This window comes from Ptiloglossa arizonensis, chromosome 1, assembly GCF_051014685.1.
Source record: "Ptiloglossa arizonensis isolate GNS036 chromosome 1, iyPtiAriz1_principal, whole genome shotgun sequence".
Lineage (NCBI taxonomy): Eukaryota > Metazoa > Arthropoda > Insecta > Hymenoptera > Colletidae > Ptiloglossa > Ptiloglossa arizonensis.
Window position 1 is genome coordinate 8,298,576 of NC_135048.1, and position 27,999 is coordinate 8,326,574.

A 27,999-nucleotide genomic window follows, 5' to 3' on the forward strand; every position below is an offset into this window, starting at 1 on the left:
TGTGACTGTTAATAATTTGAAACAAAATAATACCGACAGTGAAATAACTTCTGCTTACCGAGGTGTTCTCTAATTAATATGTAATCTAATTTGCTCGATACTTTTTGACGCTTAACAAATTTAAGGCGCGATTTGTAAATCGGGAATGGAAAATTTAGTGTCGACAATTTCGCTCTTAATTTCTCGCCGATCGAAGAGAGTCCCTCCCACTTTTGGTATTACTGGTTCCTGATGTTGCTATTTTTAGCTGCGTTGTGTAAGCGACGTCTGTGGCGATGTAAAACGATGTGGGACGTATCGCATATACCAAATTGCAGCAAAACTAGGGTACGAGTAGCCAAGAACTCTTAACTGTAGAGATTAAACTAACACCGACAACAAAATCGTCTCTCGTGTAGCGCTACAGAAAATTTAGATACTTTGCTTTACGGTACGATAAAATAGGCGAATCACAAAGATTGAAAAAAACTTACACTACAGTGTTAAGGGCAGAGCATATCTTATCGATTATTTTTGTACAACCACCTTACGAGAAACCAATCTCTGATAATAAAATTATTCGATTTTTTCCCTAAAGACCAAAGTAAATAGTACGTGAAATAGAGTTAGTGACACGAGTCAATATATACTCGTCTAATATTTAAGAATGGATAAAATTTGATTGAAATAACGAGTAACAACACCTTATAGATATTTGCGATATTTATTTAATCGGGCAGTTATTTAGATAAACCTTTATTGGTTATAATTTAATTCAATGAGTCTGAATTTTAGTCGATGAGTAATGAATGAAAGATTGTTTATCTTTATTGACCATTATAGTATTCAGTACATTGTTAGTTTTATTATTAAACATCTTAATTAAGCATGTACGGAGATACTGATACGCAAATACAAAAAAGAATAGAAACAAGTAGTAGAAAAGTGTACAAGAGGCAATGTGACGTTAAATTCCTGTTATAATCTAACCTCAAATATCTGTGACGTTATCTCTAACACTTGTATGTAAATTTTTCTACCATTGTATTTTATATTTATCGATAATGTTTTTGTCAACGAATTTGATAAGCACTGTTATTAATTCAAGATATTTCTCAAAATGTTTTTAACTAACGCATAGTATCAGCATTTGTACACGTATTTTCTACCAGTCTGCAAACTCTGCTTAGACTTTCACGACTGACTGTATACTGCCCTTCGTAGCTCAGAATTCTTTTCATATTTTACAATTCATGAGTAACGATATCTTGGGAATAGAGATAACTTCGAATCAAATTAATCGTCGAAGGAGCATCATTTATTTGCGTTTCTGTCGAGCATTCATCGCTCGCGTCCGGTTCGTTCACCGACACAGCGGTGTCATATAAATGCAGTTATTGACGATTAAGTATCTAATCTAATTAGGCTAGCGATAACGGCGACCGCACTGTCGTGTATCGTCAGCGGTCGACTCTACTAGGAATGTCGCGGTTCGTTGCATTTTGGTGCAAAAGCCGGAAGTACCCATATATCGGAGTCCACGACTGGAAACGTGGGGAAGAACCGAGCGACTACACTCGCGATACGATGAAATTATTGTTTCCAATGCGCGCCGTACGTGGAGCCACCAATACGTGCGATCTGCCCGGTGGTTAATCTCTTTGGAGATACTTAACCCTCAATACTCGCGCTAAGTTTCTCAAGAATCGATCGATTTGTCAAATTGATTTCTTGAGAATCTCGACAAGTCGGAATTAAAAAATCATGTTTATTCGAACAATAACTGGTAACAGGACGTACAAACCTTCTAAATCGATATATTGGGTTGTTCGGGAAGTCATTTCGTTTTCCAAAATGGAGAATGTATAATTTAGTAAAATGTTTATACGCTCTAAATAAATCGTGTTTCATTTTCACCAAAATTTGATATTATAAATATCAAGATTATAAATATATATAATAAAAGTAAATTGACAAACTAAATAATTTTAAATATGAGAAAGCTTCCGACGTGAAAAGGAATCCATACGATAGACACGAACTTGGATTTTTACAACAAAAATTAATATTAACAAATTCTCTTTGATTTCATTACTACGTATATTTTCAATAACTTTGTAATAAATTTTTCTATTGAATTTATTTAAAGAAACCGCGACAAAGAAATAATTTTTAATAATTACATATCTGCGTATACGTCGTCACAAAGCTGATAGATGTCACAGATCAATATTATTTTTAATCGTTATTTATTTCGAATAAAATAATTTGCCCTGGAGAGGTTATCCTATCCTCGAATATATTGATATGCTATTAAATTCCGATAAAACGATATTCCAAGGGCGATAAGAAATTTCCTGTTATAATCATTCTCACTTATGTAATGTAATCTAATGTGTTTCTTTGACATTTGTTGCGACGATATACGTTACTGATACTAAATAATACAGATGTATATAAATAACTGAAGAAAATTAGGAGCTAATTAAATAAGAATGCAATGTTTCCACGTTATAAAGGATGATTCATTATTGCAAATTTTCAACAAAAAAACGATCTATATCAATACCTAAAGAGATAAAAAAAATTATGCTAATTTATTTCCAAGAAATTCGATCGATTATGTATAGACAGTGATTCATAACCTACACAACGATTTATAATACATGTCATTTCTTATCAATGAGCAAAAAATAATTGAAAGATAAAGAACTTTGTACATTTATTTACTAACGTCTTTATTGCGCATTCTTCTCTCGTAATACGAATACGAGAGGAATACATTAAAAGAAAAAACTTAAGTATAGTGTTGCAGTGCTGTTTTCAAACCAAATCTCAATTTCAAATTAATAACTGTTCAAACGAAGTGTTGCAACACACGCTGCAAAAATATTTCATATTTCACGAACGAAAATATAGACTACGATGGACAACGTCAAGTAGAGGAATCGCTGTACGATGAATTTTAATAAAAAGAAATAGTTGAATTTTTTTCCCCCCCCATTTTAAATAGCCTGCTCGAACTTTCGTATTCTCCTCGACATCTCGATACGATCGTGTTAATGAAAATCCAACAGCGCGTCCAACAATTTTGTCCCTAAGCGATCCCGATCAATGGAAGATCCCCAACGTTCTATTCCGAGCTGCCGCATTCATTCAGTTTGCGTTGTTGTTGTTGTTGTCGTCATCGTCGTTTCCCCCAGTGTTCTTTTTTCACGCTCGTCTCGCTTCCGTGATCACTGTCACGCATCAGTACGATCCGTGGCAACAAATTGGAAAGGATGAAGGTTGTTCGCCAAGGAGTTCACTGTACCATGGCCTCTAGTGTCGGTTACCTCCTGGGATCTAGATGTCGTGGACTTTTCCCCGAACGCGAAAGTCGACCGTCGCGTTTTACATTCGTGATGCGTTCGTTATTTATTCCAAGCTTCCCCGAACAGCGGAGGCAGAAGACCAAAACGTGGCTACCTTGTTTCGCGTACGACTTCGAACAAAATAGAAACGATGGATACTTCCATTTGTCGACGAGGATTTGTCCTATTCGAGACTTAGACTTACGTTTGTAAAATCGACCGTGAGAATGTTTCTCTCGATGAAAAATTTGTAGCATCATTGACGCGATAACTATTTAATCGTGAACGTTCCAGCAGGAGGACGCTCAGTTATCTGCAGATTAACTGTTACGAGTGCTTAGATCACGACTCGATCCAATTGCACTATGTACTCTGTATGACACACTAAGAACCTTATACTAAAGAAGTCGAAAGTTCTATCTAGTGAAATACGTATCAATTTGTATCTTTAAGAGTCCTCTGTACTGTTTGGGTACGTCTCGAATACCTGAGTGTGACTAACCAATAATACAGCTTTGCTGTACAGATGTTATTTGCTTACACTAGCATATACTGCCTTAAGAAATCAAGATTGGGATATGTCCAACCAATACGTCCGCACCCATAATAGATTATCAGTAGAGTACTTGGTTGCAAACCCTATCTATATTAAACGAGGTCTTTCTGTATCCACGTGTCTCTACAGGACAATGCACGAGTCAGCGCACACATGTTGTCGTTAATATATTTTAAGAATGTTCTAAAAACAGCAGCGCTACGTTATTACGGTTTTTAAAGGTTTGCGGTTTATGGTTCACTGTTACGAAAGTCGACAATTTCGAAGAGTCGAGGGACTGTATTTTTAAAGAATCTAGCCACGGAACGAAGAAGCAAGGATCTTGTCGAAGACTTGGTTTCTGGTAAGAGCACTGTGAGAAACTTTGTAACACTTACCCCAGGAATGCAACGTTTTCTCTTCTGAAGTCAAAGTTTTACAATGTATAAAGTCAAGTCACACGGCAAGCTTTAGCTTTATCTTGTGATACGGTGTTGCTACGATGATCTATCTTATATTTTGGCTCATGAAACAGGTATTAAACATCCTGTCATTTTTGGGCTTGGCAGAGAATTGAGAGTACTGAAACTTTGTCACCTCTTTCGTTAACCTCCGTAGTATCATTTAAGCCATGATGAGAACTTACTGCCACCATCAGTACCACTCCAGTTCACTTATCTTGCAGTTCTTAGTACTGGTCAATTAACGCTGTAAGAACATAGGGATGTTATATTCCAGCAGCCATTGAGTTCCAATGTGGTCGATACTTGTTTGTTGCACTGTACGAATAAGTCGATGAGATGGTCACACAGTAACAAATGTCTCGCATTTGAGATGAAAGAACGAGCATCGAAGAAGAAAACACGAATACAAGTGGAAGATATTGTACTTATTGGGTTGTTTACCTTGATGATTGCACGAATATCGATCTTTTTCAAATTTTCAATTTCTTTTCGTACAACTATCGGGGATCTATTGTATTATGGTTTTTCTTTGCTAATAAGTCCTTCTTAGGACATCATAGCAATGCAAAGTGTTTTTGTAACGTTTTCCTCCATTTCTAAAAATTATCAAGTAAATCCAAACAACTATCGGGGATCTATTGTATTATGGTTTTGTTTTTGCTAATAAGTCCTTCTTAGGATGTCATAGCAAAGCGAAGTGTTTTTTGTAACGTTTTCTTCCATTTCTAAAAATTGTCAAGTAAATCCCAGTAAAATAGATATCAAAGAAGGTACTCACGAATTCAGTAATTTATGCGTATTGACGCTATAATCATAAGCGTCAATAAGTGCTCTTCCCTTCCGTTCTTATTATTATATCGAATACCTCCATAATTGCACGAATTTTCAACTTCGATTCATGCAACATTCGGGGTTCTGCGCACACTTTTTTCAACAAATATGTTTAACTTAACACGGTGACCCAACGAGTTATTTGATCAATTGAGTCGACAATTTTCGTAACGAACATTTTAATTAATAAGTTATTGATTTTCATAATCGACATCTGTCACTAATAAGTTTGAATATATATCTGTCCACGCTCGAATGAAGAAATATCGATTCACGCGTTCTTTATCAGGCATGTGCTACAATCGTGAATTATAGATTTGATTATTTAGCGCTATTCGAAGGCATTTCCATTAATTTGAAATTTAAATAATTCCAACAGATAAGTAAAACATTTCTCTTCGCTGTATTTTGACAGCGATAGTATTTAATTTTCATTCAGCTCAAAAAATATCAAAACGTAATATTAATAGTATTTAAATTATTTAAAAATGACTTAACACTATATAAAATTATATAGAATATTCATTTAATTCATTTAATTCATTTAATTCATTTTGTGCTATTGGAAAATACCTTTTACTTATTACAAATAGTCTAATAAATGAACCGAGTTTTATCGATGAAATAAATCTTCGGTGTATAAGAAATGATTAAAAAGAATTAATGTTAGAAAACATGAGTTTTTTTCCAAAGATGTGTGGGTGGGGCTCGAAACAAATGGCTTCGTTTCAGATGATGTTTTCCTTTGTCATTCACTTTTATCAGCCATTGTGCGACCACTATCGGAGGAAGCAGATAAAACAATCTACTATTGCTCGTAGGCTAGCTTGCAATTGAACGAGTTACGAGGGGTGTTGTTCCAGTTTTCACGGCCAGTAAAATTTCTCGAAGATTGTGTATTTTCACACGGTTACGGGTCAGTTTTAAATATTTCGTCGCGCCAGCGACTGTCGTCTCGAGTCAATTGCTAAGTGTCTGGCAATCGACGAAGCACTTGGCGTGTACGAATGTAAAATTAAAACTGAGCATAAAAATGCTCTGTACGTTCACGGAGTGAAACGAAATGTTGGCCAGCGGGATGATAAATTCAACTTTCTCGCTTTTCACTTGACGCGAAATTACCGCGATAAATCACTAACCGGGCGATGTTAATTTCTACGACGAAAACTATACAAAGGATCGTGTAATTCCCGTGTATCCTGTGTTATTAAAGTACTTTTGGGTGACTCGATTTCTCCACGAGCGTGTTTCGATCTCTGTCGACAATTTCATCTCGCGAGGACAGGTCGTGGCTATCCGAAAATTGCAATTAAAATTTACGAAAATTGTTTGTCCATTGTACGAAAATAATTTTCGTCACGTCGATCTATGCCGAAATAGTCTTCTTTAGAAAAGAGATAAATTACATCATACGCCGAATCCACGAGTGACTACAGTGTCCAGGAATTTACCGTACGATATTTCTAGACTAACGTCGTACCGACATAGTGCCTGGTATTATGGTACAGTTTCTGCAATCGAAGATACAAGTGATACCGTATCACGTGGTTCTACACCTGTCCGGAGAAATTTACTGATTTGTGGCGGATTGCTTTCCAATCATATCGGTTCGAAGATAAAATTTCCTCCAATCGTGAATTCAGCATTGTATTCAGTTATCTTAGTGTCTCTTAGATTATGTATAAGCAGAGGTAGAAATAAACAATAGATATTTTAATTGTCTTTAACAAACCTTCAACCGCTTCTGTTATTGGGGTACTCTTTAGAAACATTTATTATTTCAACACTACAAAGTATTACGAATCAGTAATGATATTGTGTAACAGTTATTTAGTAGACTGGACAAAAATATTAAATAACTATTTAGTAGATACAGAGAAAACAAATGCACCATTAACGATTCATCATTCTTTTTCTTTTTTTTTTTAGTATTGAAATAATAAATATTTCTCAAGAGGACCCGCACGTAGAGTCTTCGAACATTTTTTACAACCTCATATTCATCAGTCACCATTGTAAGAAACACTATCAAAATATTGATCGATTACGAGAAAATTAAACGAGGACGTTCGAATCGCGTCGGTCCAACGCACTCGAGTTATGTCGGTTCGTGGTCTCCAGTCACATCGGTCCGCAAGATAAAATGCACCCCAATTGTAAATCCAACGTTCTATTTGCTCTTCGGTATCTTACATACCAGGTAAGATCACTTTAAAAATACTCCTCTGTATTATCAGTGTTGGAAACAACGTGTTAAAGCATTTGAAAACATTGAACACTTCACGACGAAGTCGTGTTCAAACAACGCATAAAATATTTCAAACGGCGCACGAAACGAAACGCGTTACATTCGGTGTGCCCCATTTATTCAAGAAGGGGGGCATATTTATCGGGCGTGTAAAATTCTACATGAACAATGAACGTTGCAGGTATACGATTGCGATAAAGTTGGAGGTCGCGGATGGTCCTATACGAAATTATGTGGTTGTGTAAGTATGTATGCATGCATGCCGATAACGGCTTATCTACAGCGGCTTCCATCGAGTAGTTTGACGTTTCCGTTTTCCTTTCCATTAACCCTTATTCGAGTGTTGAGGCTTTCACGCCCTTTGATGGGTATCAGAAAGGGGGCGTGTGCCATAAACTGAGATTTTTTTTATACATTATCAACGCGTCTCCTTCACGGATTGATTCACGAGGCGAGTATCTCTTCAGCTCCGTTGTCGGTAACCAAAATTAGTTGAATACGATTTTAATATATTGAACAGGAGGCATGTGCTATAATCGTGAATTATAGATTTGATCACTATCAAGGGGTACACTATCAAGGTGGGACACTATCAAGTGTATTAGTCATGGTATTATTAGTTTTGTAGTAGCAAGAGATTAATAATGTAGTAGTATTACAGCAGTTCTTTAGTAATATTGTACTATTATTACGATAGTATTATACCGATCCTACATAACTAGTGCATTATAATGTTATATTAATACACTCTACCATTACTATAGTATTACTCTAGGGTATTATAATTATGGTATAAAGTTAAGTATTACACTCACACTGTAATATGGTAAAACGACTGTAATTACGTTATACGAAGTCGGTATAAATGCAACGTAACTATACTATAGTACTGTGAATAGAATAAAAGTATAACATAGTACTGCTATTATAGTGCAATTATATTGCAATATCATGATTATGGTAGAAGAGTAGTGGTGCTACTATACTGGAGCTATATTATGGTAGAGCTATTCTAGTTTAACTTTTGCAATAATTCTATAATGTTGTTACAAGGCTACTATCATAATACAATGGTATAGTCGTATGCTTCAGCTCTGTAGTAATACCATAGAAGTGTAACGTAATTTTTGCAACGTAATTTCCGCTTATCGCGAACGCGTTCGAACGTAAAAAATTGTCTTGTTTTTCTTTCGAAGTTAGTATGCCATTTTCTAACACTATCGACGCGTTGTCGGATGACTACCTATCATTAGTTTTCGCTCGATAATGTTTTTACCATTTTTTTTTTTTCTTACAGCGTAGACATTTGTTACAATAGTTAGAATCTGTTCTACGTAAAACGTACGTGTCGCGAAAGAAATAGAAAATCTTTCCAAAGCAAAAAAAAAAAAAAAGAAAAAAAAGAAAAAACGCGGGAAACAATTTTTCAAATTATTATCATGTACCTACTTGCGTTTTTTTTCTCTCTTTTTTTTTTAAATAGAAAATACCTTTCCATCGTATAGGTCGATCGAAAAGTCGATAAAATTGTTCGAATTGTTGCTTATAACAATTAAAAAGCTTCACGATACATTATGAGATGTTGGATCAGCAGCGTTCGTGGGAGCGGAAGTTGACAGCACGCGATCGTATTAATCTATTCATCGGGGAGCCAATTTACAAAACCGTGTCTCGTATTTCCGTTCCTCGTTTCTGCCATATCGACATGCATTATTCCATCCCATGGAATAAGTTCAGTTAACCGAGATAAGTAGAAACTATTATCATTATTATTATTATTATTATTATTATTATTATTATTATTATTATTATTATTATTATTATTATTATTATTATTATTATTATTATTATTATTATTATTATTATTATTATTATTATTATTATTATTATTATTATTATGACTATTTTTATTATATCGTGTGTATTATATCTGCTAAGAAAAATATACACGATCTAAGAGAGTGATTGGTTAATCGCTAATATTGAGGTTATTGCATAATAACGAGGTTTATTAATAGTAGCAGTAATAATAATAACGTATGTAATGCAATGTTGCAAATATGCAGCGTATTAATAAAGTTTGCAAAACGAGGTTGATTTCCGTTCGTTGATACTCGCATAATATCGATATAGTTCGAACAACAATGATCTTTCTCAAAACGATACCAAAATTTTCTAAGAAAGGTTCGTTCAATTGTTTCCCCATAAACGTAGTCGATTTCGCGCCTCTTGGATTTTTTTTTAAGGATTGAAATAAAAAATTGTGACGGATAAAGTTAAAGGTAACCGCAAAAGTTCGTTGTGTTCAACGTTAACATCGGGCAACTTGGCGATGAAAATGGTCACAGCGACGGTTCATTGTGTGAAAAGTGTAAACGAGAGTGACGAAATCGAACGAAGCGTTAAGTGTGAAAAATAACGAAAACAATGCACAAAAGTGATGCTAAAGTAGCAAACAAAGTACCAGAAATACTTGCAGAGAACGTCCCCGAGTATTTTCGGTGTGTTAAAAATCCGTCTGTTCGTCGCGAATGGTAATTCCGATTCCTAAATGTGAACTTGGCGCGATTACCTCCTTCGTAAAGCGAAGTACAGCTATATATTGTTGTCAACCTCAAGAATAATCCAATAGAGGCATAAAGTAATGTAAAGAGTAACCTTGAAAATACCGCGGTGATGCGTTGCAACGAATAGGTTCGATTTAAGCTCCTTTCGTTCGAGGTATAGGTCGCGTCTAAGAAGTTGATCGGCTTTGGAAGCATCTTCGTGAAAAGCGTTGTATTTTCCTTGGGAACGGTTGTGTAATCTTTCGGTCAGAACGAACTACCTGTTGAATCGGTTCGAACCGACCGGGGAACTGTTGTCCGTGCATTCGCTACGGGTCCCGTGAGGAAATCAAGGCGTAAATTATTCCCAAAGGTACGTGAGAACTCGACTGAATTCCAGAGAGCCAACAAGTAAAACGAGCCGACGGTGACTTGCGTTCGAGCAGGGCCGGCAACCTGTTCCACTTGACTCGAAGACTTTTGGACAGTTATCTCGGTTTTGTTCCATCCCATCCGAGTTGAAACGAAACGATCTATGTACGTTCGCGGGAGAAGAGTCGCTCGCGTAGACATTTATTGCGCCTGTGTAGCCACGTGTGCATCTCAAGCCGATGTCGTTAACACAATCGACATCTGTTACTCTTTTGAATAATTATACAATAATTGGTTGTTACATTACAAAGGCACAATTGAAGTCAAGATGTTCCCGAGCGTAGCTAAAGAATACAATAGCGCTTTATTGATAAAACGAAGTTTGATCCAGGAACAGCATGTTTGTGTGTTTATATTGTTTACGAAGAATGTGCAACAGGTGCGTTAACGAATGGAAAAAAATAATTTCTCATTTTATTCGATAATTCACCCGTTTTGGTTCTTCGACGAGAAACGTAAAGATTTCCGAACGGAACCTCGACGATAATATTTTCACGGTACACACTTGAACGAGTAAGGAAGAAATCCGGTACAATGAGCCGTACTTCCGGTACTGTGACAAGTGAATTGTACGTGGCATAAGAGGGATATATTTTTTTACACTGCGTTTCAAGGTTTCTAGAGTTTCTCGACTTTCCTGGGATAGTTGACAGCAACGAGTGGTACCTGTTGGGAAGGGATCAGGTTTTGAAACGAGTCGCATGGCTACGGATTGCAGAGATCTGTCGTCGTCGTCGGCAACGTCGTCGTTCGTAGTTGGTTCAACATAGAGGGGAGTAGAGCTAAGTGACGGGACGGTTTGGACGGGACTCGAGGACGTTCACCTTTTTTCGTGACTTCATCGAGGCTGGTACACGCTGGTAAAAGTGACTTCTACTGGCTAGAATCCCATGGATCGCTATGATCCTTTATATCGTGGACTGTCTTGAAGAATCTCACGTACAGACGGTGGAAATTTCTGCTCGAATGATTTTCGGCGTGTGGTAAACCTGCGTCGTGAACCGTGATGTAAAATGGCGACTTCGTGAAACGTTAGTAATAGTTTTATCTCGTTGAGAAATTTTCGTTTCCAAGTTACACAAGTTCGATGAATTCGAGTCATTGAACTTTTTCGAAATTCAACGAGTTCGATTTGTTCTTGGAAATAGGAGAATCTTGAATCGTTAAAATTCGGAGATCGAACAATTTTGATTACTTGAACTTCGCTGATACTTGTTACTTCGAGATTTCTTTAACTCGAGGAATTCTCTATTTCGAACACTCGTACTTTGAAAAATATTCAACCGAGAGCTTTCACGTTTGGGTAATTGTTCAACTTTGAGAATTATTTAAGTTTCGATTGGAAAACCGTGAGAATTCCGTTTCAGTTTGAAAACTTTGGGAATTCTTTCATTGTGGCTCTTAAATTTTAATTCTTCTTAAACCGTTTCGTTTATTGACCGTGACTTTAATTTCTTGGCGCGTGCCCGCGGTACGTGCAATCGCTCCTGAAGCCGTGCATTCAAGTTTATTACCGAACTGGCTAGTGGAAAGGTCAGTTCTGTTAAATACTTGGCGTGACTCCGCCTTGTTTTCTCGTTTGCGAGACCACGACGATTGTTTTCCTGCTTTCGAACAGCCGGTACCAGTACCCAGAACCGTATTCCGACTACAAAACATTCGATACACCTTCTCCTTGTTTTCATACCAATTCTTCTATCAACCGATAATTAAAAATTACCAAGTTCTTCGATAAGTTTTGTCCTTTCTTGCATCGTAAAAAAATACTACGACACTTCAACTTTGAACAAGTGTAAATATACGAACGAGTCGACAGATCTACACGAAACTTTACACATGTTCATCAAACAGTAATACCATCTTTAAAAAAATAAAACGACGAACCTAATAGCTTCGTTTCTTATCGAACGACGAAACTTAGTGCTAACTGTTACATACAATTTTTATTTAAATCTACAATTATTTTTGAATAAATGTGAAATAATATTTCAAATTATAAGAATAATTTAAAAATATGTCAAATATGTCAAATATGTCGAATAATATGTCAAATTATTGAAATAATATTATGAATATATATTTATTTATGTTCAATTTTCTTTATATTTATAATTTTGTTCGTATTCACATATATATCTCTGTGACACGGAACAGCCAAAAGACGCCTTTGTCTTCTGAGAATATAAGTTTCGTGAGAACTCACTGCAACAGTACTCCATTCTTTAGAGTTACATCTCCTTCTTTGTCTCTCTTACACCACTGCTAACGTCGATTACATGATTAATTCACTAGATACAGCGAGTATATTGATTACTCGGTCAAACTGTGCTTCAGGCGTAACATCGCCTTTCGAGCAATATTTTATACGAATCGATAACTCGAGAAAACATAGTGTCCTTGTGGATCAGTGATGTAATTTAAAAAAGAAACTTCTCGCCGAAGATTCTTGAATCCACGCAAAATCCCAAGCGCAGTATATTATTGCTAATCTTGCGTCGACTGATAAGTATTCCACTTGGAGGTGAAAATTCGAAGCAACTATTTACAATAAATAAAGGGTATTTCAAATAATGAAATTATTTGAAAATTACACTTCAAATAAGGAAATTATTTGAAAATTACACTTCAAATAAGGAAATTATCTGAAAATTACACTTCAAATAATAAAATTGTTTGGAAATTACACTTCAAATAATAAAATTGTTTGGAAATTACACTTCAAATAAGGAAATTGTTTGGAAATTACACTTCAAATAATGAAATTATTTGAAAATTACACTTCAAATAAGGAAATTATTTGAAAATTACACTTCAAATAAGGAAATTATCTGAAAATTACACTTCAAATAATAAAATTGTTTGGAAATTACACTTCAAATAATAAAATTGTTTGGAAATTACACTTCAAATAATAAAATTGTTTGGAAATTACACTTCAAATAATGAAATTGTTTGAAAATTACACTTCAAATAATGAAATTGTTTGACAATTACACTTCAAATAATGAAATTGTTTGAAAATTACACTTCAAATAATGAAATTATTCAAACAATGAAGTTATTAAGATCGTTTACAGATTAACTAAATTTTATAATTTTTGGACGAATGTTATTCGATGAAAATTAATTGCGTTCCGATAATATTGACGACCAGAAACGGTGTTTCACCACAAAAGCGCGGGTCTCGAAGAGAAAATAGTTTGTCGTAATACCAAAGCGGAAATTGCCAGTTGGCAACCATAGATTTCTACGGTTCCGTGAAGGCATTGACACGAACGGGCTGAGCTCACAAAATTACTCTTTTGAGAAAATTGCTGAGTCACAACATCGGTTTGCATTTCCTACACAGTTAATCAGCAAATTCATATCGATGCTGAAATTGATAATTAATTTCTACAAGTGAAGTCGACAGTGGTTATTACAAATTCGTCCGGTGGATTTAATTCTTTTATTTCCAGCTGAAGGTAAACCAAGAATTACGTTACACGGTTTCTTCAATTGATATTGTTCTTCGCGATATCTATTATTATAGTATGTAGTAGATATTTCACGTTCGTTAGAATTTCAACTTCACGAATCTTGGAAATATTTCCCGTGATTAAGTATTATTCTGAAATGTACAAGCATATTTCTAAATCGTTACATTACAAGTTCTGTACAACCGTTTATAAAAGTCGCGTAAATGTTTTGTATGTTCTACGGTTTATTAAAAGACGTTATACAATGTTTCTTTAATTAAAATCACAATCTTACCGAATTTCGAACTAAATCGAGTAATATAGTATTTGGAAATTAAAATTTGTTCTGTATCAACTTTAAATTATTTCTGTCTCTCGATGTAACGATTAACGGTACCGCGAGTTTAATGAAAAATAATATAAATGTTATTCATTTTTGTAAAAATACACCTACAACAGAACGTGATGTAGTCTTTGTGTTTTCAAAGTACAATAATTAAACATTAATTGTAGTATTTTCGAATGGATGTAAAACGATGTAACTGTAGCGTCCTACTGAGACCGACATGGAACCTATGAGCCATGTGCATACAGAAATTTAATTTGGCGCGTAATTTGAATAATACGAAACAGTGATTCTTACTTTTTCCTCCATCCAAGAATGAAATCTCAAAGAACAATTGTAAATTCGTATTCTCGCTCAGTTTATTTTTGATCGATAATGAAAATATCAAAACATTTTACCAAATTTAACACTCCGAAGGGTCAGAAAATATTTTTGATCGGAGATCGACGTCCCAAAATTATTAGGTTGTTCGAAAAGTGATTTCGTTCTCCAAAATGGACAATATATAATTTAATAAAATGTTTTTACGCTCTAAAAAAATCGTGTTTCATTTTCACCAAAAAAAAAAGAAAAAAAAAACGAAATGACTTTCCGAACAACCTAATACAACAAAGTGTTTCTCGACTTTTCTTATTTGAACTCACAGAACGCATACTGTTTCATCGTTACTTTATTTTGTCTATTATTTCCCATTATTCTTTTCCTTTTATTCCGTTACTTCTCACAATGTATCCTTCTTAACCGAGCTCAGGTTTTACAACAACATTTTCACTTATACATTTTACCCGTTTACATAGTGCTAGATATATTGTGTATATGCTTTTGTACGATGATCGTACCAAAGACGTTGAACTTTGACACGCCCTGTACAGACTGCACACGATACATCCCAGTGAACAGGATGCTCTTCGCGGTTGAAAGGCGAATATCGACGGAAATTGAATGGAGTAGAAAGAATATGTTCGTCCGTCCAGCCCTTATCTCGTCAGGGACAACGAAGAACCCGTTAGCGGTACACTTCCGGTGGAAGCGAGACGTGGAAGGCGCGAGATAAGTGGCGATGCTGCGACTGAAGCATAACGGAAAGGCCAGGGGGGGCAAGCACAGCAGAAGGGGAGGAGCCAGAGGTAGATAGGCGATGGAGAAAAGGAAGAGTCGTGTCGCGACCTTGGCTCCGAGTTCCGCATTGCTGAAGCGCAACAGATCTCGCGGATCCAGCCGTTTCAGCGCGTCAGTTTCCAACTGGCGACGCGACCGGTTGTCTCAGGGTTTTCTGTTGTCCAAAAGAGGAGAAAAAGTGTTTCCTTTCGTGGAAGCAGTTCTCTAGGATTGTCACGGAGACAAAAGACGACAACGACGACGACAACGACGACGACAACGACGACGACAACGACGACGCGCGTCGCGACGTACGGAGTCGCAGGTTGTTGGCTGCTAATTGCCTAAGGCAAAATAATTGTTCCGTTTCTGGAAAATCACCGTGTTCCCTCTGTTAAACGAACAACCCGTGACGCAGGGAAGACACGATGGAAATTACGAAGGTACGGAAGCGGTTAGAATCGAATCACGGTAGAGTCCCGGTTACACGAACCGTTAGGCGCTTCGAACATCTTTCGAGGGAACGTTCGATTTATACTCTGTGCGTACGATAATTCAGGTACTTGGTATAAAAAATTTTCTAGACGTACCGTAAGATCGTATTCAATATCGATCAATAATTCCCCGGAAACATTTGATTCTTACTCGACGTTTTTATCGCACCGACTAAGATACGATGTGGTAATTGCACAAAGAACGTTGTTATTAAATCTAACCTCAAAGATAACGGGCCGGGTCAAACGGGAAACAAACCATCTTGTAGATTGTAACCTAATCGGTGACTTCAGATTCAGACTTTCGTGTATGAGAGTTTTCTTCCCAACTTTATCAGTTGCGTCCTCGTTTCAAGTATAGAAAACAATTAAACGAGACATTCCATGTACAGAGAGCAACGTTTCGAATAATCGTCAGGTTTTCTTTCGAAAGTCTCCTCGACTCGTTCGTAAAAATGATTACGACGTAAGGTCGTGAAGTACAACTATTAGGTTGTTCGGAAAGTCATTTCCAAAATGGAGAATATATAACTTAGTAAAATGTTTATACGCTCTAAGAAAAATCGTGTTTCATTTTCACGAAAGAAGACGAAATGACTTTCCGAACAACCCAATATTAATTCTCTATTAGTATCGCCACTTTTTACACACGAACGTCTCGAAAAAGATCGAAAAGCGTTAACGATACTTGTAGAGTAGAGAAGGTCCAACGTTCAAAATAGGAGCCGAAATTCTGTCCGAAAAATTGTACACCAGCCGCTGTAACCTTGATCGGCAGTTCCGCTTTGCTCGTGGAGCAAAGGTGTTCCATCTGGAGGATCATTGGCCCTACGAAACAAGGGCGAGGAAGCTGTCGGTAGGCTAGCTACCGACTCTTCCGTGCCGCGCACACGACCTTCAACTTGACCGTTCGACGAGCGAGCGCCCTTCTCCTTCGTCGACGCAGCGCGCCGTGACCGCTTCGGGATACCCGCGCGCGCGTACAATTTTAGAAGCGGGGTCCTTGACACCTTCGCCCGAGACAACTGGTAGCCATTGACAGCCTCGAACGTTGCTCCCCCGTCCATTGATTTGCACCGCTCGTCCACCGGCCCGTTGGTGCCTGGCAACTACACACGAGCCTGAACGAGATGAAACCTTTCTAACGGTGTGAAGGTGTGTTGCTCTCCCGGGGATCGATGCCTCCACCGGGCGCGATTTCTGTGCTACTGAGAAGGAAAAATGAAGAAAATTACTCGAGAGAGAGAGAAATGACGATCCAGGACTCGGTTGTGGTGTACCGGGCACTGAAACGATGAACAAAGTTTGGGACAGAAGCTGGAAAGATTAGACTCGGAGAGAATTAGGAGACGAATCGAGGTGTTCTGATCGAGGGGTTCACGAGGTTTGCCACGGAGCGACAATTACTCGACGTCCGTTATCCGTGGCGTTGCATCTTCTTTCATTTTGGTAAATTGTTCTAGCTCTCACGAGTAAACATGCTTTTCGAAAGCTTGGAGGATAGCAGTGGGGATAACACCGATCGTAATCCATTTGAATTTGTGACGTTCACACTTCCATACCGAAGAGTTATAAAGGATTCGTTATGGATGTAGCGAAGGATTCGAAGCGAATTGGTAAACAATATTTACATAGGCTGTATAGAAAATGCACTTGTACCACGCTGGTGTTTGAATGACCATGTAGACATAAATTAGTACTGTGCTAGAGATTTAATATTCGTATAGATACGCGTTGGTACTACCCTAGAGTTTGTATGCCTATGTATGCAAGAACTGGTAGTACGCCAGAGTTGGCAGGTCCACATACACATGAAATAATACTACATCAGGGTTTTAATGTCCATGATAGTCCTGGACTGGTACTTTGCTGAAGGTTGGAGAATTACCATGTGATTTAGAGATTTTTAAAGTAGAGGAGGTGCTAGGCCAAGGTTTAGAAAGTTTCGTACAAGACATCAGAGGCTAGGAATCGACGTAACGCGAGTCTACACGCGGTGAAGCGGAACATACGATTCACAGATTTCTTTAAATAAAGGATTATTCTATCTACAAGGGTCTAATGTTTTTTTCTTCAATTTTAGTTTCGTTCTTTTCGAACGGTGCTAGCGGTAAATGAAAGAAGGTGATAATTCATATTGTTTCTATTATACATGCGAAGCTTGTTCACGTATTGCATTAGTGTACATAGAGTGATTCACCTAACTCGATATCCTTGAGTTACTGGCCAACCGTTGATTGCACAGAAAAATTGTTCGAGTAGACTTTGCTCTGGATATCAATAGAATATGATAATTTTCTCCTCGCAACCTTCCTTTTTACATCAAAATACAGAAGTTACTTTCCATTTATCGAGCGGAGCATTTGAATTAAGTTGGACCAGGGGTTTATGATCGAATAAAAGAGTCTAAAGGCCCATTTCAAATTCAAACCTCGAATTCTCCTCATTAGAATTCCGAATGTTACCCCGGCGGGTAATGTGTCCATTGAAAGTAGAACCAACATCTCCCGAAGACCGTCGCTTCTTTGGAACAAGAATAACGTGATTAAAAAATATCCAGTTTTTATACTATTCACGGAAACTCGTTGTAACTGTGTGGGAAATATAAGAAAAGAACGTACATTTATTCTGAATAAAGATGTGCAGTATAGTCACGCGGCGAGGCCTAGCAAAGAAATAAGACTGAGGTAGCCGCCACGATCACGTTGCAATGATAATCCAAAAACAGGTGACGATTGCACTCCTCCTCCCCTGAGACGTATTGTCTCTAGGACCGTATTGACCTAAGTCGTTGTATTCCAACAAACTTTATTATATATAACCCAAAAACAGGTGACGATTGCACTCCTTCTCTCTTAGGACGTATTGCCTCTGAGAGCATATTGCCCTAAGTTGTTGTATTCCAACAAACTGTATTATATATAACCCAAAAACAGGTGACGATTGCACTCCTTCTCTCTTAGGACGTATTGCCTCTGAGAGCATATTGCCCTAAGTTGTTGTATTCCAACAAACTGTATTATATATAACCCAAAAACAAGTGACGATTGCACTCCTCCCCTAGGACGTATTGTCTCTGGGATCATATTGACCTGGGTCGTTGTATTCCAACAAACTGTATTATATATAACCCAAAAACAAGTGACGATTGCACTCCTCCCCTAGGACATATTGTCTCTGGGATCATATTGACCTGGGTCGTTGTATTCCAACAAACTGTATTATATATAACCCAAAAACAAGTGACGATTGCACTCATCTTCCCCTAGGACGTATTATCTCTGGGACTACATTGGCCTAAGTTGTCGTATTCCAACAAACTGTATTTATTTAAAGAATTTACAATTTGATAAGAATAGAGACTATCTGTGAAGTGAACGACGAATGATGAATATCTTTGTTTGCAGGCCCTCGGCCAGGATGTTTTAATGGGGACCAAGGAAGAGGAATGGGGCAACGTGCTCTACGTTCGAGACAAATCCTCTCTGGGTGTGGTGTTGAGGGATCGTTTGATGACGGACGCAGCACTCGGAGGTCCACGACCCATAAAATCGGAGCACAGTTACAGTCTTTTGACGTCCAGCCCTCCACCAAGTCCAGCGACACCTGGCGCTAACCCTCACACACCTAACTCTGGATCGTCCGCCGACACGGTTGGCGCATCCCTTTCGAATACCAGTTCCTCTATCGATTCCAGCAACCTAGATCATCATAAATCGTTGGACATACGCAGCAGAATAGACGGTAAGAGTCAATGAACACTTTAACGTTGATCATTTTTATTTCATTAAATTTCTTTTACCGTTACAAGCCGCAACAAACTGTCCCACGGGGTACCATGATAGGTGGCAATGCCTATGGATTACGTGTTTTCATGCTTGGCTTCGTAGGTGTACGTTAGCACTCTTCGTAGGCTTCGAAGACTCGTGTGCATTATGAAGTAGGCATTAACATCGTCACCGATTTGTACCCACATTCCTTCCAGAACGGTTTTCTTTAGTTTCCAACGGTAGAGATTCGAGACGAGCAAGAGGGAAGAGGGAGTTATTAGCAATTTAAATGCATACTAATTATGCAGATTCACCAAAGTCTTGGAAATGATTATGACATAAGGTGATGACGATATGTGAAAATTATGCAAATAAATGTAATATGTGTTTGCATTCAACGATGTAGAATTCGTTGTTTAAAACTGTGAAGTTCATTGTTTCGGAGTAACGGAATGGAGTGATGGACCAGACGTTACGATGGGGACAGTCGCTCGGTTATCTTAAGTAGCCAATGTTTTCTGTCTCGAGCAAAACAGCACATTTGTAGTCACAGGATATCTTGGCAATTTCTAATAAATCTCTCAGACATCCTGTATAACGGAGGAGCGAAGTACACGATACCAGGGGATGATGATTCTCCCAATTTCGTAAAACTGATACAGTTGGGATATAAATTCCTCCTATTAACGTTCCCTGGTTTATGTGACGTGCCGACATCATCGATCCATTAAATGCTGGCGACGACACCATTCCGTCCACGCTATGATGTATCGAAAGCACATAATGACTGGATCTGATTACCATTGTTACGCGACTTATTCGGCCGTGGTACTATCGTTCATGTACACCGCGAATCGTAAGCGTTTGCTTATACGTAGAAAAGAAAAAGGTCGCCGATACGATATCGTGTACACTTTGAGAATACAATACTAAAATTACAAATTTTAATGTTGGACTCTAACAGTTACGGTTCAGCTGTAGAATCGTCGATTTCCTTTTCAATAATGACGGATGGTTATCAGTGTCCTTAAGTTTGATAAAACCAAACGCTTTGTCAGAGTTCGATGCACCGAGCGAAACATTCTAAATTCAAGCAGTAAATATTTGAATATATTACGTCTGGGACCGATTACGAGACTCGGATGAATATTCATGGCGGAGGGGAAGCCGTGCCGCTGAACGAAATGGTTATCTTTGATTTCAGACATGGAAGAGGAATGCTTCCCAGCAATTTCGATGAACACCGCCTCGGGTCGCGGTGAGCTGTCGTCGTCGTCATCGTCGTCGCTATCACCGTCGTCTACCTCAACCATTATCCTAAAGAGAACCAACGACCTAGTACCTGAAGACATGGAATGCACCGAGATCAAAGGAGAACCGCTCAGCGCGCCCAGTAGTCCCTCGGAATCCTGTCAAACGACAATAGTCGATGACAAGAACACGATAACCATGGTGTTTCCCCAGAAGCTTCATTTCTCCAAGAACCATTTATCGCAGACCAGCGATAGCGAGGAGGACGATGAAGAATATTATCAGGTAACTTCTATCGGATCTTTTTTCTTTTTTTCTCTTCATTTTTCGTAGCGATTAGAGAATCTTGTGCGCTGTGATCGATGGACATCCCGGAAAAATCGTCGCACAATTGTAAAGGTGGACTTTCTGTTGGGCAATCTATCGGGTAATACTTGGGCAAGAAGCCTGTGACTGAGAGTTTCAGTTGTCCTTAGAGGAATGTATTGGTAACGATACAGTGATCGAATGTCTATCCGATATCGTTGTACTAACTGGATCATGTGCATTGGAACACTTACATAATTATCTATATTGTTTACGGATATCTGAAGCAATTGTTGAGGACTATCGCTATGTTTGCCTATCCTGAATATCTTCTTCGGGATATTCGTAAGCAATCGAAGGATTTGGATGTGTGTATTTAACCCTTTGCACTCGAAGCTTCTCTGCTACCAGAAACTAGCACCTCGATGAAATCCTACAGATCGTGTAATTAATTTAAAACGGAGCGTTTGCATTTCAACATTTCGTATACGTATGTTCACATCTTACGAGAAAGGAGTAATTGAATTTTAATTTCAATTCCAAACCACGATGGTTTTCCGAATTGGAGAAAGTACACGGAATTAAATGACGATCGAGGATCGCCTCTCGAGTGGAAAGGGTTAACCCAGTCTATGCACACGAACTCCGAGTACGAACAACCCTTCTAGGAGTTGATTGAATTTTGAAAAGGAGTCGAAGTAAGAATGAGTATAATAAAACATGTCAAGATTTACGACACAGTGGTGTCTAGACACAATTGACGCAAGAGTTAGAAGATAAACAGAAAGACTGACCAACAATGTATTTTTCGTACCCATTAATTACCTCTGTCTACGCATACACTATTGTAAGATCTGATAATCCGTGAATTTGGGTTTACCCTCATAGAACAAGATTGAAGTTATCAACCATCGGCTCAATCGTTGAAATTTGAGATTTATGTCCTCAAAGAACATATCCTAACCAGATAATAATTCTAGAAGCATTGGACAGTAAATAACCAGTAGTGACACAAGTTTACTTACACGAGCAAAATTTCGGAATAGATAGATCAGTTTTGAACTCGAGACATCGTCAGAGCATGTTCTCTGGATCAGAGGTAGCATCCACTTGGTGGCAACCATACGTTTATTTACACGAGTAGAATTTCGGAATAGATAGGTCAGTTTTGAACTCGAGACATCGTCAGAGCATGTTCTCTGGATCAGAGGTAGCATCCACTTGGTGATGCAACCATACGTTTATTTACACGAGCAGAATTTCTGAATAGATAGATCAGTTTTGAACTCGAGACATCGTCAGAGCATGTTCTCTGGATCAGAGGTAGCATCCACTTGGTGATGCAACCATACGTTTATTTACACGAGCAGAATTTCTGAATAGATAGATCAGTTTTGAACTCGAGACATCGTCAGAGCATGTTCTCTGGATCAGAGGTAGCATCCACTTGGTGGCAACCATACGTTTATTTACACGAGTAGAATTTCGGAATAGATAGATCAGTTTTGAACTCGAGACATCGTCAGAGCATGTTCTCTGGATCAGAGGTAGCATCCACTTGGTGATGTAACCATACGTAATCCTGGGTCGTCGTAGAAGACGAGTTCCTCGTTTCGCAACGGGTGTACTAATACTTTTGAAATTTTTCTGTCGAAAGGGTATGGAGGTGGAGGAGTATAGCAGACCAGTCTGCGTCGGGAAGGAGGTGAATTCGCGTACATCGAGACAGGGTTTACCGCCGACACCGCCGAGCAGCGCGAGTTCCGACAGCGAGGGCACCGCTTCCGCTTCCTGCTCGCCGGAACGTCGAGATTCCCAGAGCTCCACGCACGCACAGAATCTCAGGGGTCTGCTAACGCCCAGGCTGTACGTGACGAACGGCACACACACCACCAGACAGCCGATCCACACACCTTTGATTTCCTGTCAGCCGGTGAGCACATCGCGAAAGAAGATGACACGTAGTGTTATAGATGAACTAGATTCTAGTGTAATATTACGTAATATCGATTTTGCAGAAGGGATCGACGGGAGTTCTTACGCTGACAGAGGAAGAGAAGAGGACCCTAATAGCCGAAGGATATCCCGTGCCCACCAAACTACCATTGACCAAACAGGAGGAGAAGTCGCTAAAGAAGGTCCGCAGGAAAATTAAAAACAAGGTGAATTTAATTCGATGTCGACGTATCTTGCTGTCTATGTACTTCAAACGCGAGCAATGCGATTGTTCGTTATTTTATTTATATTGCTTTATTGTCTTCGTAATTTTATCATAAACCGTGGCGTTGCCTAAACCAAACTTGACTGCGTTGTAGTGTGTCAGGATATCTTACCTGTGAGAAAGGCCAAGTGTTGTCGAGTGCAAATGTTTACCTAGCTTAATCCAGGACCAATTCCTTTGTAACACGCTAGAGTATTCTTCCTATGTGCAGTAAGTGTTAATGTGTGTAAGTGTGTGCGAATGTTTGTCCAGTCTGATCCAGATCTAATTCCATTCGAATATTTGAAGATACTATTTCCTTGAACCAAGTGTCGTCGAATGTGAACGTTTGCCTAGAGAAATGAAGATCGTGCAGAATGAAGCATCGTATTTTCGTTTACGTTTCAGATATCCGCGCAGGAATCGCGACGAAAGAAGAAGGAGTACATGGACGGCCTGGAGAGACGAGTCACTATGCTAACGAATGAGAATTCCTCCTACAGAGATAGACTGACCGTCCTGGAGAACGCGAATCGTGAGCTACTGAAGGAACTGCAGCGTTTGCAGACGCTGCTGCAAATGCAGAATTCCTAGATCTTGTTTACGTACAGTTGAGCGTTTTCGTACGAACCGAAGACTATAAAATCGTCGATTTGTGGAGGACATCTGAGAATAAATCATGGTGTCAACAATGCTGAAGGTTCTACAGTTTTGTGAAGACTGTGGAGACCAGGAAACGGTCTCACGTTGGAGTTCGTTAACAGTGTTGCGCGATCGTTGAACAGTTCTTTTTCGTTTAGATCCCTCAGTGCAATCCGTCTGGCAGGTGCTCGAAAGAAAGTAGTCTATTCTTCCTCGAGCCTCGTTCATTTGTTTTTGTTTTTTTTTTTTCTAAGTCAGAAACGAAAGTCGGGAGGATAGCCTGTTTCCAGGGAACTCGTGCAATTCCTTTACATTCCTGTGAAGTCTTCCTTGCGTAGAGGCGGATCGAGTAAGTATTTTAGAGCGAGACCGCTGTTTAACGACCAATTTTACCTAAGATTAGCTGCGAATTCGTTGGACCGTGTCGTCTTCCCAGTTCCGTTGCGATGGAATCGAAGAAATAGAATTTAGCCAGGAGTGCCTTCCCTAGCTAAGGGAATATATTTTCTCTTTTTGTGTGGAATTGATGATACGTTTTGTTACGGCGTGCAAATCGCGCAATATAATTTAAAAAATTGTGAAATTGCTTCTTGAAAGTGCAACGATCTACGTTTGGAATGAAATCGGTTGGCTGTGCACGGAATTTTCTCAAGTAGCTCGCGACCACTCCCACATTTGTGTCGCGTCAGCACGAGGAAGGGACAGCTCAGTGACCATGAGTAGCCAATTGATTTGTTCCAGCCAGAATTTCTATCGTATTTCTTCGTACTCGATATTATCGTTTAATTCGTGACGAATTGTTCGAAGCAGCTGTAGCCAAAACATACTTTTCTTCTCGCAAAAAGTAATTTACACGCGAAGTTCAATAAGCGGAATAGGTTAATTTACGATGCACGAAATAAACGAAACGTTTGACTTCTATTAAAATGAGTAAGGAATCTAGTGATAAGCGCGAGAGTTCATATTAACTAATTAAAGTATTTAACAGTGTTTTTGTGCATTTTTCGAGTCGACGCGACCGCGTTCGTTGCGCGCCAATATTTTCGTCGCCGAAAGTGATGAGAACTCTTCAATTTCGTCCAAAAAGTCAGTGTACTTGCGTGGGTGTCCATGATAGCGTGTAACGGCGTGTAAACGTAAATGTAGCGTCTAAACTTTAAAGCGACAAGGTGCGTTATTATTATTTTATATAGAACGAATTTGAAAATCGTGTGCGTCTATTTTCACGAAAGAGGAATATCGTATCTAGGAATTTACTTGTTAGGTTAGGTGTAATTCACTTCCGACACAAATTTATATATCGTATTTTGAAAAGAAACGCGCGTCAGAAGGAATGTTCGTTGAAGACTTTTAACGGCAACGTGCAATGGTGACTACTTCGATCGTTTTCCTTTTGTTTTAAACAAAAGCACGCACCATAGAACGTAAAAATAGCAGTTTATAGAATTACTATGGTACAACAAAGGGCGCGGTATAATTCTTTGCGAGAAAATATGTCGAAAATGCGCGAGAAAATTTTTTCGCACGAGTCTTCGTTTTCGGGGAAAACAACTTTGAAAATTGTTGCGCGCGCACGCAGTAACGCTAGTTCGCGCGTTGGTCACTGCGATGGCGCTACCGTCGAGCGCGCACGCCGAACAGTCTTCAAAGTCAATTTTCTCGAAAACGAGACAATGTACGATAAAAATTCATTGGAAAATTTCGACCCATTTTTCGACGAGAAATCACTTTTTACTCTTTCGTAGGTACAAATATCATCGATTACCGTCACAATTAGAGTTAAACGGAAGCATCCACTCGTGTGCTGACAGCAACGCCAATGCTGCCATTGATTGGTCGATTTGAAATTGTCTTTACCGCGCGAATTCTCGTCGACCGCGGGACGAGTCAGTTCGTTGCTGTTGGATTGAATTTTACAGCAACAAACTATTCAACGAACGTACAACTTTTCGAACCAATGTGACCGCATAACAAAATCGTGAATCTTAGTTCACGATCGTGTCAATCGTGATCAAAATGAAGCCGTGCGTCGCTCGGTAATAAAAAAAAAAGAATATTGTTCCAATTCCGTGATGATTTCCCACGAAGATGTAAATTCTACGAAGACGAATTTTGGAACCATTTCAAAAAATTACTAGCCGCATCGTACGATATTACACTTTTACCCTGGTGTAGCTACGACAATTTCGGAACAATTTTTAAAAACATATTACACCGACCAGTGTGATGCTTGACAAAAATTTCACCCCATTTCTTGAACTGTCCTTTACAAAATTCACATCATCAGAAGGTCCTATACGCGAATCCTTTGGAATCGTGTTTAAGAACGTTAAAAAGGAAAGTAAAAACAGCGCAGGTTGCGCGCAAAGATATAGCAGGTCGATATGAAATTCTTTTCTTTTTCTTTTTTTCAAATCAATTTCAACCGTTGTATCGATTTTTCGAAGATACATATTTCGTGAAGGAACGTTCAAGGAGCACGGTGATATTTTTCATACGAGGATTACAGGCACACAGCGTGGTCTACGCTAATTCCCGTGGTCGCGTAATCGATGGATGTTGAAGTTCGTCGAAAATTGCAAGGGGACCAGCGCGCGAATCCTATTTCCGTGGCGCGTCTAGTGTTTCTTCCTTAATCCCAAATCACGTTTATCCAACACGGAAATCCGAACGAAGCTCGTCGCACGTCCGCGTCACGGATCGGTCACGTGTCGCGCGGAAAATTTTTCTTCTGAGCTCGATGCATGATCCCGCGGCAGTTGGAATAGTCGGTGCAATTGGATTTCCGCGCGGAGTTCAATCGAGTTATCGAGTTTATCGAGAACCACCGCGCACAGGGTCAATAAAGGTGCGAACTGGCGCAAGCTAATGAAGAGGGAGAACTTGGAACGGTTTGCGAGTTTACGCGTGAAACAGTTTGGACGAAGAGCCTGTATCGTTAATTGAAATTAACTTTAATGGATGATTCGTTGGATATGCAAAAATAATTTACAGTTTCGAAATTCTGGGTAATCGAGAAACGTAGCTCGGGTTGAGGAGACGATGATCCTCTTTGTTTGGATACGATACGATCGTTCGTTCCCGAGATACGAACGTTTAAAGAAATTCGTAGGAAACGGAGGAATCTTTCAAAGAAATCGTATCGCGTATATTTTTGGAGAAAGATGCTTATTTGCACAGACGAAGGAGAGGAAGACGTCGATCGGCGTTTCGCGATTACTTTCGCCCACCTGAACACGTACGCCACGAATACTTTTACAAGGAACGAGTTTGCAAACGTCTTTGAAGCAGAGCTGCTCGAGTTCTCGAAGTACTCCGCTTTAAAGAGGATGTTTGCTTCAACGGTACAATCTACGTTCAACATTGTTGCTATCGAGGCCATTTCACCGACAGTGTGCACAAGACGAGTCTTGAAATTACTTGCACCGCGTCAAACGATTGATCATCGAAATTGTTTACCGATATTTTCCGATAACAGACGTAAAAAATAGATTAGATTACTGCTACGTACCAGTGACTTACTGCTACACACAATCGAAACATTTCATTGAGGAGAGGTTATAAACAATCTTGCACAACATAGTACAGATGATGTATCATTTTTATAAAGGCAAGGGAGTAATTGCACTTTTTTTTCTTCACGAAGAAATTAAAATTACTCGTATCGGACTGTAAAAGTATCGCGAAGACTTACCATTAGTGCACATTAGATTCTCGTATTCTCGTTTCGTTCGTAGATGCATCGTGGCGACTGCAGATGCAATTGCACTTCTGTGTCGGAAGCAATTGGAATTGTTTAGAATTTACCAGCGAAATGTTCCACGATTTGCAATTATTTTAGACCAGTTACTTACATTTTTATTTCCTCGTGGATGCACCAAGATAACGAAAAATGCAATTCCACCCTCTCCTTTGGAAACAATAAAAATTACTCGCGTACACAATACACTCGTCTAAGGCCATTTTCCTCTCCTTGGACCAGTTTCGTTCAGCTTGGAAGCATCCACCCGTACACTTGTCTCCCTTCTCGAGCCTTTCTCCTTTGT

The 27,999-nt window shown here is 38.8% G+C and overlaps 1 protein-coding gene across 2 annotated transcripts in view; it reads left to right on the top strand.

Moving 5' to 3' along the window:
- Creba (Cyclic-AMP response element binding protein A) overlaps positions 1-27,665 on the top strand; it is a 41,544-nt gene extending 13,879 nt beyond the window's left edge. Inside the window, exons 1-6 of one of the 2 annotated variants that reach the window (XM_076308018.1) lie at positions 15,581-15,733; positions 19,192-19,528; positions 20,759-21,090; positions 22,769-23,044; positions 23,130-23,273; positions 23,720-27,665. In XM_076308018.1, coding sequence (XP_076164133.1) covers positions 15,719-15,733; positions 19,192-19,528; positions 20,759-21,090; positions 22,769-23,044; positions 23,130-23,273; positions 23,720-23,905 — 1,290 coding nt within the window. In that variant the 5' untranslated portion in view covers positions 15,581-15,718 and the 3' untranslated portion in view covers positions 23,906-27,665. Of the gene's footprint in view, positions 1-15,580; positions 15,734-19,191; positions 19,529-20,758; positions 21,091-22,768; positions 23,045-23,129; positions 23,274-23,719 lie in introns of those variants that run through there. The other variant, XM_076308009.1, reaches the window with a different exon arrangement.
- Positions 27,666-27,999: the final 334 nt, after the last annotated feature.